This window comes from Sarcophilus harrisii, chromosome 5 (assembly GCF_902635505.1).
Source record: "Sarcophilus harrisii chromosome 5, mSarHar1.11, whole genome shotgun sequence".
Classification (NCBI taxonomy): Eukaryota; Metazoa; Chordata; class Mammalia; order Dasyuromorphia; family Dasyuridae; genus Sarcophilus; species Sarcophilus harrisii.
In genome coordinates this window covers 131,246,168-131,272,168 of record NC_045430.1, presented here as the reverse complement: position 1 = coordinate 131,272,168, position 26,001 = coordinate 131,246,168, and the positions used below count along the sequence as shown (strand labels likewise).

Sequence of the window (26,001 nt, the reverse complement as noted above, 5' to 3'; positions counted from 1 at the left end):
AAATTCACTTAGTGGCTCTGTTCCCCAGTCCATAAATGAAGTTGGAAAAATCTTAAATTTTCTGAAAATCTTAAAATTTCAGTTGGCTCCATGTTAATTATAGTTGAATTTATGTAAAAAGCAACTGCTTTCAGTCTCTTGTCCAATAGATAAATGTTACAGAGGAACTGAAGAATCCTTCAATCCATCCTTCATCTTCATATCTTCTTCTTGAAGAATACTTTTTCAGCATTTATTTAGATTTTATCAGTTTTAAAGAAGCTAAAAAAAAGATTTAAAACCTATCCTACCATAGAAGATTGTGTAATCTAATAAAAATGTTAAGATATATTCATATTCATAATAATTTGCTGCAGATTATTATCTGCAGAACTTCATCTTCACTTGAAACCAAGATTACAAACTGAATTTCACTTCTTTGAATAAACACCTGTCTTTCCCACTGGCTCCTTGTGAACCCACTTTTCACCTTTATCTCACTCTCCAGGCACTCAGACCTCTGCAATCTATTATTCCTGTTCTCAATTTATTTCCTAGTCTTGACACCTTAATTAATCTTTATAAGGAGGCACTATCCTCCACTCTAGAATCACTTGCCACTTTGTCCTTCTGTTATTCTTGCCCTGCAAATCTTCAGTGCTCAACTACTTCCATCATCCATTTCATCCCCTTCTGCTCCAAATCCAAGATCGCTGCTGGAAGAAATAACAAAATCGGGCTGACTAGGTTCATCAAAAAATCATGCTACTAAAACTAAAGCACCATCAATCATTCATTCAATCAGCAAACAGCAGTGGGGACAAGGACAAAATAGTCACTGGTTTCAGGGCATGTATATTCTGTCAAAGCAGACATATAAGGGTATAGTCAAGGCAACACAATTTTATTAAGTACCTACTATGTTCCAGGTATATAAAGGTGTCAAAGCCAGCTACTTGCTCCACTGGAAAGTTTAAAGAAGAGAGTGAATTGGGTGGTCATTCTCTTTTAAAAGGTCCACTGTGTCATTGGTCCTTCCTGCTAGGTGGTCAAAAAAGGCATTGTTTTGTAATACCTAAATGTTGAAGTCTTTCAGCACTGTTTGGTGGTCAGCCAAAAGCAACCAGGGGCTTAATCATCTGCAAATCACTGAAATGCTTAGTTAGCACATGGGATCTACAAGAAGCAAACAGGGTAGGTTTGCCTTCTTATGTAGGTATAAGGAAAATAGAGAGGTGATGGGGGATGGTATACCAGGTAGTAAAAAATCAGGAAATGTTTTATATAGAAGGTGGAGTATGAGCTGAAGAAGTAAACTAGATATTCTAAGAGGTAAAAGTGAGGAGGGGATGCATTCCAGACATGAGAGAGAAAGACTGTTATTGAAAAATTATGGAGATGAGAAATGTATGGAGAACTGTAAGAAGTTGATTTGATTAGATTGTAAAGTGTTTGATGGGAAATAAACAAGCTGAAAAAGTAGTTTTGTAAAACTTCCATTATGGATTCCCTCGTGCCCTATTTTCTACATTCAAACCCACCCACTCTGTCCACCCTACCTTTTATGTTGGTTTGTTTCAATCTCTGCCAAAGCTTCACATATGCCCTTATTTCATCTCTTTCACCTAACTCTCTCAAAACCATACTTCAATAGTCATTCATTCTTTCTTTAATCTGTTCTTTTCTGCTGATTTCTATTGTCTGCATGCTCATATCTCCTCTGTCTTAAAATAGATAGAGGTAGTTAAGTGGGGTAGTGGATAGAGTGCTTATTGCACCTGAAGTCAAGAAAACATGAGTTCAAAACTTCCCTCAGTCCCTAACTAGCTATGTGATACTACTGGTCACGATATTTAACCTGCCAGTCTCAATGTCCTCAACTATAAAATGAGGATTATTAATAGCAACCACCTTCCTGGGTTCATTTGATTCCAGGATCAAATGAAATATCAGGAAAACAATTTAGCACAGTGCTTAATATATAGGAGGTACTGGATAAATGTTTATTCCCTTTCTCTCTTCCCCAAGAAAACCTAGCATTGACCCAGTTATATCCTGAAGATATAATCCTATGTCTCTTTTCCTCTTCATTGTTACACTCAATTGTGAATCCTTTTTATGTCCTTTATCATGTACAAAATTCTTTGTTTTAAACCTCTGAACTTGAACATGCTTAAGGGGAACTTAAAAACCTCTCCAAGTACTGAAGTATCAAAGATACTGATTCCCACTTAGGTGGGGTAAAGGAGGGGAAAATAAGCCCAATAACTGACAAGTCACCCAAAGTGACTTGTGTCTCAGACACAAAGAATGTGGATATGTTCTAGATAAATTCTCTCTCATTCAACCTGAAAATTGTTTAAATGAACTACTTTTTAACTCGGTGGTAGACGAAGATATTCCAATAATACTTTCTGTCCATTATGAGGAGATTGCATAGACTAACAAGATCTATTCCTTCATGGAGTACAGAAGGCCTTGTGAATAAGTACACAAGTTAAGAAAATTCTTTTAAACCAATCATTGTTCCCTGATGCATGTACCCTGGTGGTAATAATCATATCTTTTTATTCATTTGACATAATCATCATCTGCCAAGAGTGAGCACCCAAAGTTCTATTTCCACTAATGTTGCCTATAATGAACATTTTGGTATTAAACTGATGAATCTGGCTTAGCATAAATTAAAAGAAGGATGCAGTGCTATCCTAACTGAAGAAATTAAAAAGTTGCCAATTCTTTCAGTGCTTCAGTGTTTAAGCTGCATTTCCTTAGGGTACGAAGTTTGGCTATGTGCAAAAACAATAACTTGGGTACAAAGTGTTGGATCTGCCTTCTCAATGTATATGCAAATAAGTCAGAAAAATAAACAATAAATTATTTTTCTTTGCTGGAAAATATGATTTTCCCCAGAAGGGTTTCCCTCAAGTATTAGTTGGCAGAGGTTTCTTGCCTTAACACATGTCTACTAAGGAAAATTGCCATTTAAAGCATAGCTTGAGCATCCGTTGTCTGGGCCATCTCTGTACAGACTTCTGCTTTTCTTTTAAGGAGATTCTGTTCCTTCAGAGAATACAAAAGGAAAAAAATCCAGATGGACTTGCAAAATGAAACATTCATTTAAACTGCTAGGTGGTACAGTGGATAGAACACTAGGCTTGGAAGCAGGAAGATCTGAGTTCAAATCTGACCTCAGATACTTCCTAGCTGTGGAAACCTTAGTAAGTCCTTCAAGCCCAATTGCCTCATAAAAAATATGGTAAGAAAAGGAAATAATTGGTCAGCATGGGTCACTATAGCATTTCCTTTTCAATTACAAACACTGAAAAATGTCCCAATTACATATCTACCTTATATCTTTTATAGAAGTAAAAGGTGCTGCTTAAAGGAGAACCCCCTTTCTTTCTGTCCAATCCAAACTGTGATTCAGTATCCAGATTGAGTCCTAAATTTCCATTAAGCCCAATCTGCTTTAGCTCAAGCTGGTTTCTCATTTCTCTGCCCTCCTGTTGCATATATGGTCAGTACCACACAATTTAGAAAATACAAAAATCATTGCATCTTAGAGTTGGATAGATTATCTCATGCAACTTTTTATCTAAGGTGGAACTCTTATAACAGGAAGGAAGGAATAATTTATGAAGCTTCTATTAAATATGTCATGTGTACAACTACACAGTAGGTGCTTAATACTATGTACCAAGCCAAGCACTATGTTAATTATATTGCCTTACAGATGATATCTCATTTGATCTTCACAACAACCTTGTGAAAAGTGTAAGGAGGTAGGTGCTGTTATTATTCCTATTTAACAATCTGAGGAAACTGAGGCAGACACAGATTAATTGACTTGCCTTGCTAGGGTCAAAAAGTAGTACTAAATGTCTGATGATTTGACATCACCAAATCCCAGTGTGCCACCTAAGTGCCTCTAAAAATGGTTATCTGTGCTTTGATTGAGTACTTCTAGTGGAAAAAATTCTATCTACATGAAAATAATTTATACCTTCAGTATGTCAAATAGCATTTATTTAGTTTTTACTCCCACTGGGGATGATGTATGACTAAGTGTGCCTAAAGTATTCTTTTGTCAAATTAATTAAATTAGTTTTTTATTAAATGTCTGCACTGCCTAGAACTGTTAGAGATTCAAAGAAACTACATTAACAGTTCATTTATCTAGATCATAGGAAAATTAGATTTTCTTCATGAGTTATTTTCACAGACAACCAAAATTTATTATTTTAGGTACCAACATTTAAAAATATTTCTGAGTGTTTCTAAAAATGTATTATCCTTGTCTATGCCTTAATAAACAGAATATGATTTAAAACAAAAAAAACTCTTTAACTTCATGACTCAGAATCACCAGTTTGGCACAAGGCAGTGTAAAAAGCACTGAATGTGGTGTCAAAGGGGATAGATTCAAATCCTATCTCTGGACTCACTACCTATATAACCTTTGACAAGTGATTTAATCTCTCTGGGATTTAGTTATTTAGAGATATCTATAAAGATGAGGGGAGTGTAGATGACCCCTAAAGTCCCTTAAATTTTTAAAACTTTTAAAAACTTCAATCTTTTAATTCTACTTCTTTCTTTTCCAAGGGGAGGCAAGAAAGAGAGATATAGATTTTTGCTTATTGAAAAGGTGAATAAAAAAAGGTAATATATTTAGAATCACAGAATCATGGATTGAAAGAGAGCTGAGAGTTCAGCTAATGTAACATGTAACTACTGATTATTTTAAAAGGTGATAGTTTCTGCCTCACAAGAAGCCTTCTTAAGGTTGTCTATTTCACTTTTAGATAGTTCTAATTTTTAGGAAGTTTTTCTTTACTTTCATATTATTCATATTTGACAACCATGGTTCCCCACCTACATAGTAGAGTGGAGGAGTACATTTGTGTGTATCTTCTTCGGAGTAAAGTTTAATCATTGTAATTATACAGGCATTTGTCCATATCTGCCTTAGTTTCCTCATCTGTAAAAATGTGCTGGAAGAGGAAATGGCTAGCCACTTCAGTATTTCTGCCACAGAAACCCAAAACAGGATCACAGAGAGTTGGACATGACTAAAATGACTCAACAAATTATATCATCCATTGCTTTCCAAAAGCCAATTTTTATTTTTTTCTCTTATTCATTCTGCCTTATCCCCTTAATATGATCTATCTAGATCCCCTATACCAGAAATGTAATAGTAGACAGAAAGCCAATAAGGGTAAAAATCAAAACAATAAGAGGGAGAGGTAGAAGGTGGATCATAGGTGGTTTATAGGCCACATTTCTATGTTTTGTGAAAATGAAGCAACATTTCTGTTCTTTGGCATCTTTATATGTTATATTCTCTACTAACTCCTAAAGCTTAAAAAGCACTAAAAAACAGACTACCCGAGCTGAACTTTGGAATAGCTAAGACCCAGATGGAAGCCTGTGACAGACTCTGCCTGAGGGCTTTATTTCATGGTGATTAAGTACTGTCTCTTCAGTCTCCCACATGTGGAGAGAGGTGTTCAATAAATTATCTTTCAGTCCTAATGCTTCCATGCATAAAGCCAAAATAAAAGTTTTATAGATGGAATAGCTCAGGCCTTCTTCAAACTAGAAATAACAATATTCTATTTTTATTGAGGAAAACCTCTTCAGTAGTTAGATTTAACAATCACTAAAGCAACATAGCATCTATTTAATTAGATAAATCACAAAGGTGAAATTAGGCACTCTTAGGCCTCAAAGTGCTTCATTTAGTCTCTGAATTAGACATTGGAAGTCATAGGATTTAGGCTGGAAAGAAATTTAGAATTCATCTATTCTAACCTCTTCCAGATTAGCAACCAGGACTTCAATTTGTTGAAGATTATATAGGAAGTAAAATAGCAGAGTTTGGGATTTGAAAACAGACCTGCTGACGGTAGATCCAAGACTTGACCAGAATATTATACTATATTCTCTAGATCAACCCACAATCCATCAGGAACCACCACTATAATGTCCTAACAATTTCCATTTGGATGAATTCAGAACTGGTTGAATGGCCAGCCTCAAAAAAATAGTAGATAATGATTCAATTTGCTTATTGTAGGTCTCCAATGGAGACAGTTTTAATGAATGACTTGGAAAAAAGAGGTAGATGATAGCTAATATCTTAGATGAAGTCTCAGGATCCAAAAATATCTTGACTGAAAAGAGCAGGGATTCCTAACTTAATTTGGATGTCATGGACTCCTTTGGCAGTCTAATGAAGCTAGGGAGCCATCTCGGATAGTATTTTAAAAAAATACATAGGATTACAAAAGAAACCAAATATATCAAAATGAAATCATCATACTAGTTTGAAAAACAAGGTCATGGACCCCAGGTTTAAGACCCCTGTAGCTATAACATTTAAATTGAATTTAGAAATAAGAAATTCAATAGAGATGCATATAAAACTTGTATTATTGTTATTCAGTCACGTCAGACTCTCTGTGACTCCAATTGGGGTTTTAGGCAAAGATATCAGAGTAGATTGCTAATTCCTTCCCAGATCATTTTACAGATGAAGAAATTGAGGTTGAATTTGAACTCAGGTCTTCTTGACTCCAGGCCCAGTACTCTATCAACTTCGCCATCTCACTGCTCCAAGACTTAAACTTTGGTTAAGAAACAAAAATAAAACTTAAATGTAATCATGGTTAAACAATTTGTTTGAGGCAAAATCTGGAAGTTTAAGTGGACCACAAGCTCAAAATGAATCAGCAGAATGATATGGAAACCAAAAAAGATAATGCAATTTGGGGCCACATTGGTATATATGTGCAAAGTTTCTTAAAATAAGGAGGCAACAATTCCTCTCTACTCTGTTCTCATCAAATCTCATCTAGAGTGTTTTGAACTTGGAGAACATCCAGAAGAGAGTAACTAGGATGGTGAAAGTTCCTGAGCTCCTGACACATCAGCATTGATTGAAGCAACTTTTGAGGTTCAGGAAGAAGAGGGAGGGATGCTGGGAGCTGCCTTCTAGTATTTGAGGAGCTGTCCCATGGAGAAGGAATAACATTGGTCTGGTTTGGCCTTAGAAGGCAGAGCCAGGAGCAATGGGTACAAGTTACAACAGTAAATTTTGGATATATGGATGTCATGACAAACTTCCTGGCAATCAGACCTCTGCAAAAGTATAATGGGTTGCCATGAAACCCATACTGGGTTCTTCCTTATTGCAGACTTTCAAAGAGACCAGATGACCATGTTTCTAGTGCGCTACAGTGGGAATTCCCTACAAGTATGAGTAACAGTAGTGACATGGAGGACCTTCCAATTCTCAAATCCTGAATCCACAACTTGGTGTCCATGCATAGACAGCCCCATGGACATGTCTATAAAAACTTTATTAAGTTACTTGGATACAGGAACTATTTCTTATTCTTATAAATACTGGAAAGATAACCATATATTCATAAGTTGTAATTGTCAAGGTTTGAAAAACACTTTATTCACAATATAGTAAGATTATTGTTCCCATTTTATAAACAAGGAAACTGAGGTTTTGAGAATAACCTTTCTATACAACCCATCCATGGGAAATCTATTTGGTATCTGAGATAGGAACCAAACTCTGGACTTCTGACCTATAGGTCCTATAGTCTATTCACTCTATCATATTGCCTCAAAATATTTTCTGCTTTATCCTCATATATTCTGCTTTGTATTCAGCAGGCTCTGGATAAATACTGACTGAAACTGAATTTGCTATGAATTATCTCATAAAGCTCCACTCTGCAGAGTGTTGAACCTTTTATATTTATCTGCAAACCCAATATAGCAGCTAGAACAAGGTTCTGTTCTTTTCCATGTATATGAAAGGACTAGACGTATTGCATAGCTTTGTAAAATTTTGAGATGATCAGTGAATCTTCTGCTAATTAAAAAGGGTGCCTAATTACATTTGTAATCACATATTTGATTAAGTATTTAGTAACTTTTTTTTTTGCAAGCTTAGAAAATGGTATGTGGGTGAGAGCAGAATTAATAGACTCTCAGAAAAAATATGCTGACTGAATCCAGCCCATAAATACTCTATATCATTTTTCTAGGCTTGGAACAAAGCCTCTGAATTGGAAAGAAATGGGGATGGGATGGAGAATAAGGTATAGAGAAACATTCCATCCATAATTTATTCTAAACCAGAGGGGGAGCTGGTAGGGGTAGGGGGAGCAGATAAGGGAGGGGGAGGAGAAGAGTTAAATACCTTTTGAAAATGTAAGAAACTAGCAGTGTAAGCTATTTTAAGTAAAATCATTTTGAAATTCTACGACAAGAAAAGGGCTGGACTAGATGAAATACAATTCAAAGCTGAAATAAAACACTGTGCTTTTGTCATCCAAGGGCTTCTTTCCAAGTTTATAGCACAATTTCCTTTCTTCAAAAAAAAAATTCATTTTTGCTTCCAGTAGCTTCAATCAATTCCATGTAAAAGAATGAAGGGGATCTCACTATAAGTGCCAAGGAATCTGAGCCAACCTTATGGAGGGTCAAAGCCCATATAAGAAAGGATGGTAGAAGCCACCTTTAGCCATATTTTAAATTCAGGGCTTTCTAACAATGGAATTGAAAGTTTAATGAAGGGCAAACAGTGCTTCACAATAACCAGAAATTATATTGGGAGAAAAAAAAACCTAGCTAAAATTCAACCAGCTAAAATTAGCTTTTATGAGTAATGAATTTTCATACTAAAGCACCACAGGGTACAGATATAACAATCTGGGGGTGATTAAGACCAAGGATTAGGAGATGACTTGAAAACAATGAAGTGATTCCTATGACATCTTTGAACATAGCTTTGTTTTCTTGAGGGATAGTCTTTTGTTTAGTGAAATTTGGACCTTCTTAAGCAGCTAAGTCTTTGTTTAAGGAATAATGGCATTTCAGAAATAACTTTTAGCCTTCTTCCTGCAGGCTTTGGTCTCTCAAGGCTGGTTTTGCTTTGGATTCTGGGTTTGATTTTTTTTTTTTGATCATCGAAAATGGAAAAGTTTCACAATGCTGTACTTTATTGGAAAAAGAAAAAAGGAAAAACCCTTCTCCTAAATAAATGTCAGTGAGGTAGAAACCAGAAAATGGGGTTTGTGTCCTGCCTGGGTGTGGTCCATGGTACAGAGGGAGTGTGGTCTGCAGCAGAAAGTAATGGAATCTAGCTAGTTTTCTTTTCTCTATTTTCCTGTCTTCTCCAGGAAGCTTTTCCTGACTGACTGAATTTTGTTCCCCTAACTTGATCCTTACTCACATTTCACTTCATTTTGTTGTTATTCAATTGTGTCTGACTTTTTGTGTTCCCCTTTTGTGGAAGCTTCTTGGCAAATATACTGGAATGGTTTGTGTTTTCTTCTCATTTTATAAATAAATATAAATATGCCCAGATATTCACAGCTAGTTAGGTGTCTGGGACTGGATTTGAATTCAGGAAGATGAATCTTCCTGATTCCACACTGTACCACCTAGCTGCCCCATACTTTATTACAAAACCCACTATAATCATGAGTGAGGAAATCACTTATTTATGTGTCCTGAATATGACCTTGATTCTTGCCTTTATAGCATCTCTGATACAGGTCCCTATGCTCTGTATATCTTCCATAGAGATGATCACAAAAGAGTCCAAAGTCTAATTCTCTCATTTTATAAAGAAATTGAGGTTCAGAGGGTTCAAAGTCACTTGCCTAAGATCACAGAGGTTATAAATGGGGTAAGTGGTGGTATTCAAAATCTAGTTCTATTTCCACTACCCCAGCTTTCCCTCTCTAATGAAATTGGTGCATTTTAAATGACAAAAATTTAAAGACAGGTCACTTTGTCTTGTAGCTTGCTTTTTACAATATAAAAAAGCATGCATGTGCTTAATAAATATTCATAATCCTCTGATCACATTTTCTCCCAAGAAATTCTTTATCAAAGTTCAGAACTGGGTCAAAACTCTAAAGCCTCATCTTAAAATTAGATTCTAAATGTAATAAAATAAACTCCCTTATATTTCATGAGAATGACCTTTCTAGGGTCTCAGGGGAAGAACAGAAAGTACAATTCATATTTATGGAGAGCCATAAAAGGGAGAATTTGTTTTGTTGCAGGAGATAAGCTAGAGTGCCTTATCTTGGCTCTTAACTCTAACCCTTAAGTTAGTAAATGACCAAGAGATTATTAAATAGCAATACATACATATATACGATTATATATAAATAAATAATGTGAAATCTTCCTCTTATCACCCAGTGATTGAAGTTAACATAATATGCTTGAAATCCACTCACATTTTTTGAGAATGTTAACTTGAACGAAAGGAATTTTGAATGAATGAATGAATGAATATATAAATAAAACATTTATTAACGAGGTACTATTTTAAGTGCTTGGGATAGAAATATAAGAAAGACAGTATGTTCTGTCATGGAACTTACATTCTAAAAGGGAAGTCAATACATATAGGAGGCTTTTTGTTTCCAAGAACTTATATTCTAAAAGGGAAGCCAATACATATAGGAGGCTTTTTGTTTCAAGAAGCTTACATTCTAAAAGGGAAGTCAATACATATAGGAGGCTTTTTGTTCCAAGGAAGTTATATTCTAAAAGGGAAGTCAACACTATAGGAAGCTTTTTGTTGACTCTTCATTACGCCATTTTTTTTTATTTTGGGGGGTGGCAAAGATTCTAGAATGGCTTCCCATTTTCTTCTCTAGCTCATTTTACAGATGTGGAAACTGAGTCAAACAGAACAAGGTGACTTGCCCAGGATCTCATAGCTAATATGTGTCTGAGACTGGATTTGAACAGAGGAAAATGAGTCTTCCTTACTCCAGATCCAGCACTCTATCCACTGTGCCACCTAGCTGCCCCATATCAGATAAATTGGGTCTAAAAGACCCAAGTTCAAATTCTCCCTTAGATATTTGTTGTATGATGCTAGGCAAGTCACTTTACCTCACTTGGGCCTCAAGTTTCCTCATCTGTAAAATGGGGATAATCATAGCATCTATCTGCCAAGGTTATTGGGAAGATCAAATGAGAAATCATGTGCAGTGCTTTTTAAAACTAAAAGTTATACAAATGCTGGCTATTATTACTGCTAGCCAGAGAGGAGTATTTTAGAAAGTCAGAGGGAATAGTGATTGGAGTAATAATAAACCTCTAAATTGATCTTTTTTTTTTTTTTTTTTTTTTTTTTGAGGAATGCCTTCTATAAAATTCTCTGACAGAGTTTATTCAACTTCTGCTTTATCAATGTCAATTCCTTGCAAGGAATTCCCCTATTGGATGATGCTATAAAGCTGTTCATTTTAATATACTGAAATCTCCCTCTCAGTAGCTTTCAGAAATAAATGACAATCACTTCCAAAGGACATCTACCATGCCCTACATTATACCTTTCTTCTCTTGGATAAACCACCTCAATCCTTTCAATTGTTTCTCAATTTCTAAGAGATAGTTGTGGGAAAGAAATCAAGAGTGTAGGAGATGAAAGCATTTTGAATGAAAAAACTAAAAAGCATTTGAGACCATGCTGTAGGCCAGATGGAAAAGCCTTTAAGTCCTAAGAGTGCAGAAGTAGAGTGAATGAAAAGATGCAACATAGCATTAAGGGATTACCAATAAAAAGCAGGAGGAAAACTTGTTAAATGAGATAACCTAGAGGGGCTTATCCGGGGCTCTTAGCCTCATGCCCCACTTAAATTAGTAAATGATCAAGAGATTATTAAATAGCAATGTATAAAGTGGTATCCTCTTCCTCTTCCATTCAGAATAAGGTCTAGAGGATATTAGGAATCAGTAGTCCAATAAGACTTGGAGGTCCACCATCTCATTGAGAGAAGGGAGTTGTGGACTCCCGTTTCATCTAAGCCCTGTGAACAATTAAGAAGATTGAACTAAGGGGAAAGGTAGGTGGGAGGGCATCTATAGTGCTGATGAAATTTATTGATACCTTGGGTCTAGGATGGCTAGGGCCCAAAAGGGTAAGGACAGAGTGGGAGAGAAGTCAAGGGGGAATGAGATACCCTGATGATATAGACCTGTCTGCCACTAGGTCATCCATGATGAATAATTTTGGTACATTCCAAAACCAGAGGGGTGAGGTGAGGGCTAGAAGTCTCAGTTCACAAGCTACTATAGTCACAATACTGAATGGGATGCAAAATCCAGGTGATTTTGCAAGGAGCACAGCATACATATAGGTCAATCCCATGTCAGGGAGAACCAATGGAAAAATATGTTACATTGACCCTTGAATGCCAGGTTTTAGGCATTTCTAACTCAATGTTATCCCTTTTCTCTTTTCATAGTGTCTCTATCCTTTCTAAGCATCAGCAGACAAGTGATATGTCATAGGCAGAACCATGCAACCCTGCAGCTAGTAAAATCATAAAGAGTAGATAAGCTATTTTAGGCATTAAAAATAAGAAATTCTGAACTATGCACAGAGTTAGGAAAGGCTGGGTTCTGACACAGAAATTAACCAGAATACATATAACATGGGTAGCAGTGAGTAGAGAGCTCTCCTTAAAACCCTGAAAACTTTAGATCAAGTCCTAAATGTAGCACACACTAATTATATGACTTTGGGCCAATTATTTAATCTCCTGTTCTAGGCAACTCTCTAAGATATTAAATCACAGAGAACTTGCTGACCTGCATTGATAGAAGGAATTTCCTTACCTAGGAGTTCCCTAGGTTTTAGTCCACCTACCTTTTGGATGGGTTCCTTTTCAGAGTAATCCATCTTACAATATAATTTAGAGCTACCTTCCTGATGAGATTAAGGCGATTCATTTTTTCTTTGTTTCCCTCTTTCCTCCTTTCCCCAGATTTCAATGTGAAAACATTGTGGACCAACATAGATTCTATAACCTTTGAGAATTGCCTGTGGCATCAAGAGATTGTTACTAATCTAGGGTCACATAAATTATGTCAGGTAGGATTTGAATCTGGATTTTCCAAGCTCTGAGGCTCTCTCTCTGTATGATGTATAATGGTGAAAAACTATTGTAACAAAGCTATAAAAACTCAAAAATATGGAGCTGTGAGGACCCCTAGGCATCATCTGGTCTGACAGCATAGCTTCTGGTGATCATTTGGTAGAATCATTTTGATCCTAAATGGATCTAACTTTTGAGTCTGTAAGAACATGAAAACTCTTGATTTGCAGTTAAATGCTCCACCTCTGAGCTATACCCCCCAATTTTTATTATTATTATTTTTTTTGCATAGGCAATTAGGGTTAGTGACTTGCCCAGGATCACACAGCCAGGAAGTGTTAAGTCTAAGGGCACATTTGAACTCAGGTCTTCCTGACTCCAGGGCTGGTGCTCTATCCACTGCACCCACTAGCTTTAGACCCAAGGCTTCTTAAACTTTTTCCATTAGGAAAATGACTGGCTATGTGATTCTGAACAAATCCTATCATCCTTCTGTATTCTAAGCAACTCTAAGATTTTTATCTGCAAAGACTTCAACTGGTAGAGGCAGTTTCCCTCATCTAAGAAATCGCTATACAAATGAGATCCTAGATTCAGATCCTCTCCCTATCTTCCTAAATAACCAGACACAAAAATAAGGAAGATGGAATTAGACTATATATAGTACTATCACCTAAGCTGAACTGCCAGCAAACTTTCTTCCCCAGAGAAAATTTTATGCCATCCTGGGGATGCAAGTATATAAAATAGACAAATACAAATCAAACATTATAGAAGAAATCATAATTTCGTGACCTCCACATTTAGTTACGAGATCCCATAGGGGTCCCGAACCACAGTTTAAGAAGCTGGACATTACGGCCCCGGGAGCTCAAGAATTGATTGGATTTAGAACGTGGAAAGTGCCGTTTCTCATTCCGTCTGTAGGTGGCGGGCAGGACCAGGTTATAGAGAGCCATGGACCGGACCGGGAATATCCTGTTTGTGGAGGTGGCTTTGGACCAGAAGTTGGGAGACTCGTCTCTTTGCCACCAGAAAACGTGCGTTTTCTCCCTTTTCATTTTGCTTGAGGACCAGGAAGGTGCATCCCCATTTCCTTCATCCCTAACTCCATTTTCTGCCTCTCTGAAGACAGTAATGGGTAGCCATCATCCTCTTTCCCCCCCTGGTTTCTCCAGGGGCGATAAAGTCCTTAACTTCTCAGCGGTCACTGTTGTTCCTTTGCTCTGGAAGCAGGGGACTGTTTACCTGGGACTTTGGAGGTTATGAGCGAATGGGAGAGGATCTATGAACTTGGATTGGGCAGGTAGGTGGCGCCATGGTGCACAGAGCGCTGGACTTGGAATCAGTTCAAAACCAGCCTGGGATACTTAGTAGCTGTGTGACCATGGGCAAGCCCCTTAACTCTATTTGTTTCAGTTTCCTCACTTGTAAAAGAGGATGGAAAAGGACGGCAAATCATGTGAGTATATTTGCCAAGAGATTACAAAGAATCACACTGAAGCAACTCAACAACATGAACTTGGATGGGGAAAAAAAAAGGCATCTTTATTTAAATTCTAACTGAAATTTAGCATTTACTTCCATCATGAATTTTCATTAAGTAAGGCAAATTGCCTCTTTGTTTTCTTTCCTGGGCTTGCCACTGTCTGTCTCTCTCTTACCCTTCTTTTTGTGACAGTTTTAGAACTCAGAGTTGCTAGATTATAGGGTTTGCTGGCAGTTCAGCTAAGGAGATAGATACCACTGCATGTAGTCTAATTCCATCTCCCTTATTTTTGTGTCTGGATAGTTAGGAAGATGGGGAGAACTAGACCTGGGACCTCTTTAGTATAGGAATTCCTTGGATGAGGGAAACTGTCTCTATCAATATATGTCTTTGCAGCTCAAAGTCTTAGAGAGTTGCCTAGAACACTGACAGATAATGAAATTAGTTTAGGATCACATAGCCAGTCAATTAATTGGTTTGACAATCATTTATTGTTTAATAAATTTTTAGTACTGACTTTTTATTTGTACGTACGCTATTTGGAATTTTCTTGGCAGTGAAACTGGAGCAGTCTGCCATTTCCTTCTCCAGCTCATTTTATAGATAAGGAAACTGAGGCAAACAGCGTTAAGTGACATGCCCAGGGTCACACAGCCTGTTTGAGACCAGATTTGAACTCAGGAAGATGTCAGGCAGACTCCAAGTTTGGCACTCTATCCACTTTAGTTACCATTTATTAAGTGTTAACACATAAGCCAGGCAATATAGTAAGCACTAGGGATATATATATATATAAACATAGACCCTGATCTAAAGGAATTACATTTTAAAGGAGAAGACAAAATTCAAATAACTTTGGACTTGTAAGATTTAGGCAGTGTCTTGTTATATGGGATGTATGGTTTATGGTAGTATGTATTAGAGGTAGGATTTGAACTTGGGTCTTCTTGGCTCTGAGTTCATCTGTCTGATGACCACTGCTCCACAGTTTAGAAATGTTATTTTGGATGGATTAATGCTTTATATTTGAGCTTGAAATTTCCTTAAAGTTTCACATTTATGCTGGTTCTAATATAATTTGTGAAGAGCTTTAATTACATAAGGAAATTAATCGGGTTTATTTGGAGAATTCAATTCATTTGATGTCCCTCTATTGACTAGATGCAAAAAGATCTACAAGGCATTTGTCTAGGGAGAATTATAGAACTTCTCAACCTAGAATTCTAGCAGTGATGAATTATAAAAGATAAGGGGAAATGGAAGAATGGCAGTCTGCGTGGTATTGACGAGGGTAATGTTACCCCAGTATTGTACACAAGGGAGAGAGTATTTTTATGAACTGACACAGATGCTGGGTCAGAATATCTCTTTGATGGAGAAGAATCTTTTACTAGGTTTGGGTAAAATACTTACAACCATCTTATTACCTTTGCTCTGATTCATTATTTTCTAAACAATCTTAATACAATAATTCCATTTCTCTAGTGGATTTTCTCATTGAGAAGTGAGTATGCACAACAGGCTGACAAAAAATATTTGGTCATATTTCTCATTGGAGATTAGTACATTGGTGCTGGGTTTAAAAATTAATTTCTAGTATAAATTAACTCATTAGAAATTGGTCTTCTGGAAAAATCATAAAATTGAGTTTTGTACCTCGGAAGTTGCGGAAACAGACCCTATACTCTTGATGACAAGTAGAATACCCTGAGGTCTGAATCAGCCTTCCAAATGGTAATGCATAGTATAGGGATTAAAAACAGATCAATGCTCAACACCATACTTCTTTGGATAGAATGAAAGCTCTTTGAAGATAGGGACTTTTTCATTTTTGTCTTTGTATCTCAATTGCTTAGTCCAGTGCCTGGTATACTCATAGCAAGTACTTAAATTATCATTGAAAATCATTCAATTATTCTTATTGATATAATAGATTAATATTGATAACATTTTGTTAGAAACCATCATTTTACTGAAATTTTCTAACCACTATTGTTTTTCTTTTCCAAGGGCATTTAGTTGTAATTATCCTTCTTAGAAGACAGATAAACTATGAATAGCTAGTTGTCAATTGTTACTAAGTTCTAGGAAATATGGAAATCTAAAAGTTAGAATTGCATGTTCTGTCCATTTAAGCTAAATATTAGGAAAATATGGAATCACAGGATATTAGTATTATAGAGGAAAATATGTTGAGAACTCAAAGGGACCTTCCAGATTTTAGACTAATCCTTACATTTTGCAAAAGAGGCTTCTTGTGGGGAATAACTTGCAATAACATAAAGAATCAGTTTCAATCTTTATGAGACTTACTCTAAATACTGCACAGAAGATTTATGGAATGTAGGTGATCAGTAATGGATGAAGTCACTACCAAAAAAAAGTCCAAATACTTTGTGGCTTCTTCTAGACAAATAAATGAAAGACAGAAGCTGAATAATAGAATCAAAAGAGGAGCCAAGGGGAAAAAATCTAGAATGAAGTACCAGCTTACCCATTGACTGTCCATGTGATCAGTTTCCTCACTTATAAAACTAGGACACTAGCCTATATTATTTTAAGATTCCCATCAATAATAACTTTTAGTGACTCTATGCATTGTTAACATAGTGAACATTGTGAAACAAATGTTCAAATACGAAACTCCAGTCTCTCTAGACTGATTTCCTATTCTCTGTTATAATACCTCTAACCTCTCTGTTTCAAAAGATACTTTGGGAATGAGAATCTTCCCGAGGTCACCCTTAGTCAAGACCAAAGGAAAAAACTCTTTGAATCTCTCCGTGCCCTAGGGGTACAGCTTTGGTATATCATCATCTCTTTAAGGTCCTGAGAAGACAGGAAGAAGACAAGGGAGAGAGGGACATGAGATTTTAACCGGGTAACAGGTACCTGTTCCCATTTTAATTTGGGATTGGGCACTCTAGTCTCCTATGAGGGAGTACTATAGGCCTAGGCCAGGCATTAGCACTTGATTGGTATACCTTTAACTTTTATTCACGTAACTTTATTAGATCTTGATTTCAAGGTAAGTCTCCAAAGCTTCTCTAAAAGAATGTGAAAGCATGATATGGGTATGAAAGAAGGATCTATCAAATGTGCTAAAAGACAAATGTTCCTGAGAAGGTAGGGATGGTAGTGGGGGGTGAGGGGGAGGGAAATCTGTCTTTCTAAATGATGGCTAATATGGCAATTAGTGTAGGGACCAAAAATAGAGCTATATCATACTGTTATGCAAGTTATTCATGCTGATAAAATGAACAATGTTTACATAGAGAGAAAAGGCACGAAGAGGAGCCAATTGGATACTGGGGCGTATTGCAGTCATTTTTTGCTACAGTCTGGTAGCTACATGACAGGCTTATCAAATGAAAATAATACTGTTGCTTCTTAAAAAAGTTGTCTGAATTCTTTCCCATTCCAGTTGATATTAATAATGTAGGACTTTTTGATAACTCTTGTGGGAAGGCAGGATCCCTTGGGTAATTAAACCTGTTCTTGGTCACAGCCCACAACAAGAACTAGAACACTAATTTATAGTTTGAAGGTTCTCTACAAAAAAGAGGCAGAATAGATGTGTGGGTGGAAGTAAAAGATTTGGAGCACGACATCTTTGATCTTGAGCCCTCATTCATTTTTAATGTTATTATTTGCCTTAGTCAGTGATTTGATCGAAGACTAGCAAGTTTGACTGGTCCAATTTTAAGATTTACAGGTCTGTACTCTGCTATGCCATGTTCACTCTCCTTTGTGCCTTATGAAATGCCTCAGACCTGGAATGCCTACATCTACTGTTGCCAATTATCCAAGTATAGGAGGCTGTTTAACAATATAAATATTATCTATACTTATACTTCTTGTACTATATCAGCTCACAGAGACTTAAACCAACCACCTTCGTCATGCTTCTCCTCTCTCAATTCCATATATTTTTTCCCTTTCCTTTCCTTTTTTCTTTCCCCTTTCCCTTCCTTTCCTCTTTCCTTTCCTTCTTCCCCCAGAAGTTCAAATCTGGCCTCAGACATTTACTCTCTGTGTGACTCCAAGTCATTTAAACCTGTTGGCCTGTTTCCTCATCTGTAAAATAAGCTGGAGAAGGAAACAAGCAAACCACTCCAGTGTCTTTGCCAAGAAAACTCCAAATGGAGTCATGACCAAAAAAATAAAATAAAATAATAAAAGACTGAACAACAATTATACAGTTAAGTAAACTGAGGCTAAAACAATTTACCCAAGGTAATACAGCTAATAAATATATGAAGGTGGATTTGCCTCTAAGCCTGAACTTTATACATAGTCAATATTTATTCTCTAGGATTGGCATTTTTTTTTTTTTACAGGTTAGAGCAATAGGTAACTCTGAAGAAAAAAGGTTAGTGGCTGTGGAAGGCCCTCCATGTGTATATACCCTCTTCTCTCCCTTGTGCTTCCTTTTTGTTCTAAAACATCTTCTCTGGTTGTTCTACTACCTGAAAGTTTCATTTTACAATTCACCATAAAGTTCTAAAGTGCAAATTGTCCCAAAATGGCAGCCCCATTGAGTTTAGATCGATACCAAAACCTATTTCAGCTTCCCTACTCTACCTTCATGTAGTAACACAAGTCAATTTAGTTACATGGAGTGGACTTCAACTATCTTTCTGTTATCTTTACCTTTGAAGTTCATTTCAAGTGATACCTTCTCAATGAAGTCTTCCACTGACCTTCCTCTGCCTAAAAATTCTCTTTTCTTAAATTTTCTTATGGCGCTTTATGTGGATTTCTCCTTTACCCTATTTTCATTAATCTGAGCAACATATTTGTGTCTATGTCCCATCCCCCTGCTCTTGAGAAATCACATCATTTTCATCATTTTTGTCCCCAGTTAATTGAATAGGATGGGTCTTAACACATTATCTCAGGAGGGCATATTGACCCAAGCGAGTTAGATTGGAATAGACATGTTTGGATGGAGCTCCATGCATTGCCCTTCTGAATTGATACAAAAGTAATAAGATTTCCAGTTATGTAAGATAAACTACTAAATGCCAGGGGAAAACAATGCATCTTTCAGAAAATGAGGAAAAAATTAAATGTCAAGGGAGTAAGTCTCTGAACAATATCTGGGGGGAACAGAGTAATGAGCAGTCAGACCTTTCTCTGACTGAGTCCCCACATGTTCCAGGGAAATGTTTTGCAGCCTGCTATTTCTGTCAGGGACCCTAATTTGGGAAGAAAATTCATTTTTAACCAATTGTATAAAATATTTGGCCCAAGATGCACTTTTATTTTAGTCTCATCTTAGAATGGTGTTCCAAAACAAGATTTTGAAAATAAAACTGGAAATTGGAATTGTGATACATTAACTTTTTAGAGGATCCCATTGAAGCAATTTACCAATCCTTCCTATAGTAATTAATATCTATAATAACAGCCAACATTTATCTGATACTTTATGGTTCCTAAGTATTTTACATCTTTGAAATGGGAAATATAATATTTTTACTATATTGTATTATTTTAGTTTATAAGAAAACATTTCATATACCATAGAGAGTTATGCAAATATGTTATTAAAGCAGTTAAGTGGCACAATGGATAGAGCACTGGGTTTGGAGTCAGGAAGGCCTGAGTTGAAATCTGGCTTCAGATACTTAACTAGCTGTTAGCCTTAGTTTTCTCATCTGTAAAAGGAGATGGAGAAGGAAATGAGAAACCACTCCAGTATCTCTCTTAAAAAAATCCCAAATGGGGTATGAAGCATTGGACATGACTGACAAAACAACTGAATCAGAATAAATATGTTATTAGTATGACATGCATATATTCACTTTATTTCATGAAGTTATAGTTGGAATAATATTGGTTCAAGATATACCCACAATCTCTCCAAAAGTCAGCTTTTTGAAAAAAAAAATCAGGATCATTTATATGGGATTGAAAGGAGTTTTAGAGGTCATTGAGCCTAACCTTTTTCATATTATAGAAGAGAAAGATGAGATCTGGAGTTTTATAACTAATGTCTGAGAATGGGATTCAAAATGTTTGAGAAACTGAATATTCCCAATGCCAACTCTATAGCTCTCCATAGAACACCATATTACATATATTATGCCATACTGCATAAGCTATGTTGTACCATGCAACACTTTACAATGAAAAATAATACTGATTATGAATTATATTCACATTTTATACCAACTAGATTTTAAGGGCAAATGTGGCTTCTGTGTAGAATGATATGATAGAAACAATCGGTAGACTTATTTTTCTATTTTTGGTAAAATTATTTTTTTTTCTTGAGGCAATTGGAGTTAAGTGACTCACCCAGGGTCACACAGGGAATATTAAGTGTCTGAGACTATATTTGAACTCAGGTCCTTCTGACTTCAGGGCAGGTGCTCTGTCCACTGAGCCATCTAGCTGCCCCTATTTTGAGTAAAATTCTAACTTTTCCATATCTTTTCTAATGACTGGGATAATATGTAAATACTTACAATATGTAGGCAATCACTCCAATGGACCAACAATCAACTGCTTTACTATAAGGTTTCTGGGCCAGGACTTCTGGAGCTGTTGTATGAAAAAGGAAAAGAAATAAAAAACACTAAGTAGTGAAAATTAGATGTACAAGGCAAGGTTTTTCAATTTGCAGTTGGATCATCAGAAAGCTCTATTGGTTAGAAAATTGGCTGGCAGGCATGGTTGGAGCCATTTGTTACTTGTATTTACTAGAAGGGGAATAAAAGAGTGAAGGCCTTTAGTAGCAGAGTCCAATTACTCAAATCGGTCAATCCACAAGGATTTCCTGAGTTATGCTCCTACTGTGTGCCCAGGGCAATGCTCACGATGAGAGTGAGACTGTTTTCTCTTTCACAGTTAGAATGTCAATCTGATCCATGAAGGGTCTACATGCTTCCTACTTCAGTCTCAGAGGTCTCAGAAGTTATCTGATCCACTGAGTTTCCTTTTTTCTTTTTCCTCTGAGAAAGGGAAAATGCAATCAATCTAATCTTACTCTTTTGTCTTAAAGCTACCAATCTTATTCTTCAAGAAGGGCCATTCAGCGAGGGAATTTAAAAGTTCATCATTTATTCTCATTATCTCATGCCCTGTCCTTCAGCTGACTGCTATAATCCAGAGTCTAAAAGGGCATTGAAGCAAGTCTTAATCACAGGATCCTCTCCCTCCCTCCCATTTCCTCACCCAGACCCCAATCTCTTTTGCTATGGAATTTCTGATCAATGATGACCAACAGTTTATTAGCTACAGTGATTAAGGCAATTCCTCAGATGCTGAGTAGGATACAAAATTGAGACAAAATACAGTAATATTCAGTGTAATAATGGGATGCCATCAATATAGATAACTAAAACACAATAATACATATTAAGTACATTGAAGAATTATAATACATACAAGAATTACAAAATAAAGTACTTTGGAAAGTCTAGAGGAAAAGGAACTTTCATCTTGCATCCACAGAACCTCCCATATAGCCTTGTACATAATAGACATGCAATAAATGATTACTAGTTATATTGAAATAAAGGTCTTTCCTGATCAGGGGGATCAAGAAAGACTTCCTGAAGGATGTGGCATTTAAATTGGGCTTCAATGAATATTTAATTTATTTGCCAAAAGGAGGATAGGTGGCCATTCCAGGCAAAGGGCACAGTCTTAGACAAAAGCAGAGAATTATGGGAGAGAGGAAAAATAATTACTGATGAATGGTGATCTAGTTCATTTTTAATATGAAAACTCCAATAAAAAGCAAGAACCATTCCTATTCCTCAGGAGACCTGAGTAGTGTGAGCAGAGTGAGCAGACTCCTGAGCAAAAGTGAGAAACCTGAACAAAAGTGAGAAACTGGGGAAAGTTAGGCCAGTACTCTATCCACTGTGCCATCTAGCTGCCCCATCATGGGCTCTAGGTTAATGGCTAGTGCTCTAAAAATTATATGTTGCAGAGCAGATGTCAATCTGTACTGGGAGAGGGATTTCCTCATTGGGAGTTCCCTAAACCAATGAAATCCCAGATCCATGCCCACCTCTCCCCATTTCCTAAAGTGGAGTAATGAAGAGACATTAGATCTGAGATATCCTAAATCTGAGAGAAACTTATGATTCATATTATCTTGCATCTTCAAGCTTCAACCCAATAGGCCATATAAACATGCAGACAGATGGAGCTGGAAGTGAGGACTGCATTTACATAAGAATTGGCTTAATTCTCTAGTGGGCCACACATCCCTGATCCCATCTTTGGGACAGATTAGAAAATTCAAATGTCTGCCTAGCCAGCTCATCCAAACTGAAGCTGGATCAGGTTTTACCTCCCTGAGGAGATGACTTCAGAAAGTCAGGAACACAATCACCGAGATGAGCAAATAATCTGATAAATTAGAAAACTCCAGTTTCATGTCAAAAAAGAAGTTGTGGGTTTTATGAGAAAACAAAACAAGGTATAACCCAAATGCTTGGTGAGCACATCAATGCAGAGAAACTGAGTGCTTCAGCTGAAGATTTAAAGTAGGAACTCCCATTAGCCATGTGCCTGAGGGAAGGCATCTGGAAAAAGATAAAGGCAGCTGTAATAATAGTGCTTGCATACTGATTTGGGATTCTCAGGAGGTCTGGGAAGGAGAGACTGGATTTCTCCACAAGAGAAAACTTAGTTGGTTTTTCTCAGGAATCACCAGTGAGCAATCACCCCTTCATTACCAAACATTTCAAAAAGGCTGTCTTATAAAGGTAATAGAATATTATTTTTCTATAAAAAATCATGGACAAGCTAATTTTAGAAAGGCCTGGAAAGATTTACATGGACTGATACTGAACAAAACAAGCAGAACCAAGAATACATTGGACATAGTAACAGCAAAAATGTATGATCATGAACTATGAAAGACTTGGTTCTTCTCAGTGATTCAGTGATCTGAAGTAAGCCCAATAGACTTTGGCCAGAAAATGCCATCTGTATGCAGAAAAAGAACTAAGGAGACTGAATGTAAATCAACACATGCTGTGTTCACTTCTTTTTTCTGTTTTTTTTTTTTTTAATCTCTCCCATGGTTTTTCCCATTTGCTCTGATTTTTTTCTCCCAAGACAATTCATAAAACAATGTGAATTAAAAATAAATTAAAAAGAAAGATAGGGTGTCTTACCAGGGTCTATTCTCCATTCTTAACACCTTTCTTTTTACTCCTTCCTTTGACTTCAATGATTATTTCCATAAAGAGATCTCAAATCTACATCTACTGTTCTTACATCCCTTCTAAGTTCCATGTCTATAATTCCAATTGTCTAATGTAGCTATTTTCAAAATCAAGATTATTCTTTTCTCCCTAAATCTGCCTTTCTTCCAATTTAATTTTTTCTGTCATCCATTCTCCCATGTTGGAACTATATCATTCCTTAACTCTTCCCTCTCCCTTATCTCTTATCCAATTGGTTACCAAGAATTATTGATTTTACATTGAGAAATTTTACATTTCTCAAAAGCTATGCCCCCTTTAAAACTCTCACTGTAATTATTCTATTAAAGGCATTCATTATCACCCTCTTTCATTACTATCCTCTTCTTATATTGCCACCATTCTAGATGAAAAAAAAAACCCCACCTTCATCACCAATGTTCCCATTCCCACTCTATCCTCCATGAATTACCAGACTAATTTTTTCTTATGTAAAAATCCAATTCAATTACTCCTTTGCTAAAATAAATATCAAGGACTCCCTACAGCCTACTGAGAAAAGTTCTGGCATTAGATCACAGTCTAACATGATCTTTTCTCATTTCACATTCACCCCTTACATATTCTATGTTTATCAACTATCTTGTGTGCAATTTTCTTCTGTGCTTTTTTTGCACAAGAATCTTAGTCATTTTCCCTCCTGGCTACTTCTAGATCAGTTAACTATGTTATTATAAATCACTTACACTCTCTTGCCAAAAATTCATGGATGTCAGAGTAAGACCTAGGTCATATAATTTTTAAAATTTTCAATAGCATTTTATTTTTTCTAAATAATGTAAAGATAGTTTTCAACATTCATTTTTGTGAGATTTTTTGTTCTAAATTTTTCTCCCTCCCTTGTCTATCTCTCCAATCCCCAAGACAGTAAGTAATCTGATATAGGTTAAATATGTGCAATTCTTTTAAACTTATTTCCATATTTGTCATGTTGGGTCACAATTTTTGAGGCTCCTAGTCATAATTAAAAGAGATATGTGAAAGTAAGTCAGAAAAGAAAATCTAATTTGAATTTTTGATTGCCAATATTTTACAATCTTCTTTGTTTTTAAACACATTAAGATATTGATGAAAAATCTAATTTGGGGGCAAAGTTGTGTATAGCAGGTTTATTCAAATGCTTCAGTTTCATGACTGAATATTAATAAATGTACTAAGGAGTCCTTTTTAGAGCTTGAGATATAGGTCAAATGACTCTTGTTATTTCTGATATACCTTGCTCTTCATGTTGGTTGTTTTAAATGTGGGTTTTTTTCATTACCTTCTCACTCTTATCCCCCAGTTTTCTTGCCAGGTAGGTGGTACAGAAGATAGAGTACTGAGTCTGGAATCAGGAGGATCTCAGCTCCATTCTGGCTCTATATATAACTGACTAGCTATTTAGTCCCGGGTAAGCTATTTAATCTCTATCTGTCTCAGTTTTCTTAAATGTAAAATGAAGATAACAATAGCACCTACCTCCCAAGATGGTTGTAAGAATCAAATGAGATAATATTTGTAAAGCAATTAGCATATAAGCCTGGAATATAGTAAATGCATAATAAATGCTTGATTCCTTCATTCTTTATCCTTGTAGAGTACTTTCATTAATAAGACTTAGGATTTTTGCTAAAGTTTTTGGTCAGCTTTAACAACTCTTAACAAGATCTATCTTCTATATTTTCACTATATTATTGGAGGAAGAAAGGGTACTTCTATTTGGAGATAAGCCTTTGACCTGTTTATTTTATGCCAAACTTGCCTAGTTACCAACCATTACTTATTTCTTCCTTGGTCAAAATCTTCACTTGCTCATTAGAAATGTCCTCACTAATAGAGATGCTACCACCCAGAATGCCCTGCTCAGTCCAAACTGGAATGTTTTGCTAACATTATCACTCATGCCATGAGAAGCTCTTAGCACAGACCAAAGTCAAATTGCAAATTAATTCACAAATTTGACTCCCCAGCTAAACTGAAAACTCATTGAGGATGATGACTGTGTCCTCTTATTTTGTTTATCCCTAATGTCTAATACAAGGTTGAAAAATACCATAATGCTAGATGAATGCTTGTGAAACAGATGGGCAAAGTTACCTCTGTTCTTAGAATATTGAATCAGGAGGTAGTTAGTTTGGATTTGGAGCTGGAAGGCTTGGGTTCAAGTTCTGATTCATCCACTCATTACCTATGTGATAAAAGATCCTTCTGTGATCCTGTGTGCTTAATGCAATAGTTAACCTCTAAGTTACTCCATGATCTCTATGGTAATAACATCAATAAATTTAGAGAAATTTAGAGAAAAAGTTTCTTCCCTTAGTTGGACATGTTATTGAGTATATTTCAATTATGTCCAACTCTTGACCCCATTTGG

The 26,001-nt window shown here is 36.2% G+C and overlaps 1 protein-coding gene across 1 annotated transcript in view; it reads right to left on the bottom strand.

The window, feature by feature from the left end:
- Nucleotides 1-26,001, bottom strand: part of CAMK1D (calcium/calmodulin dependent protein kinase ID) — a 457,058-nt gene that overhangs the window by 33,017 nt on the left and 398,040 nt on the right. Inside the window, exon 6 of the mRNA XM_003771427.4 lies at nt 20,889-20,964. Within this exon, the coding sequence (XP_003771475.1) occupies nt 20,889-20,964 (76 nt within the window). The remainder of the gene's footprint in view (nt 1-20,888; nt 20,965-26,001) is intronic.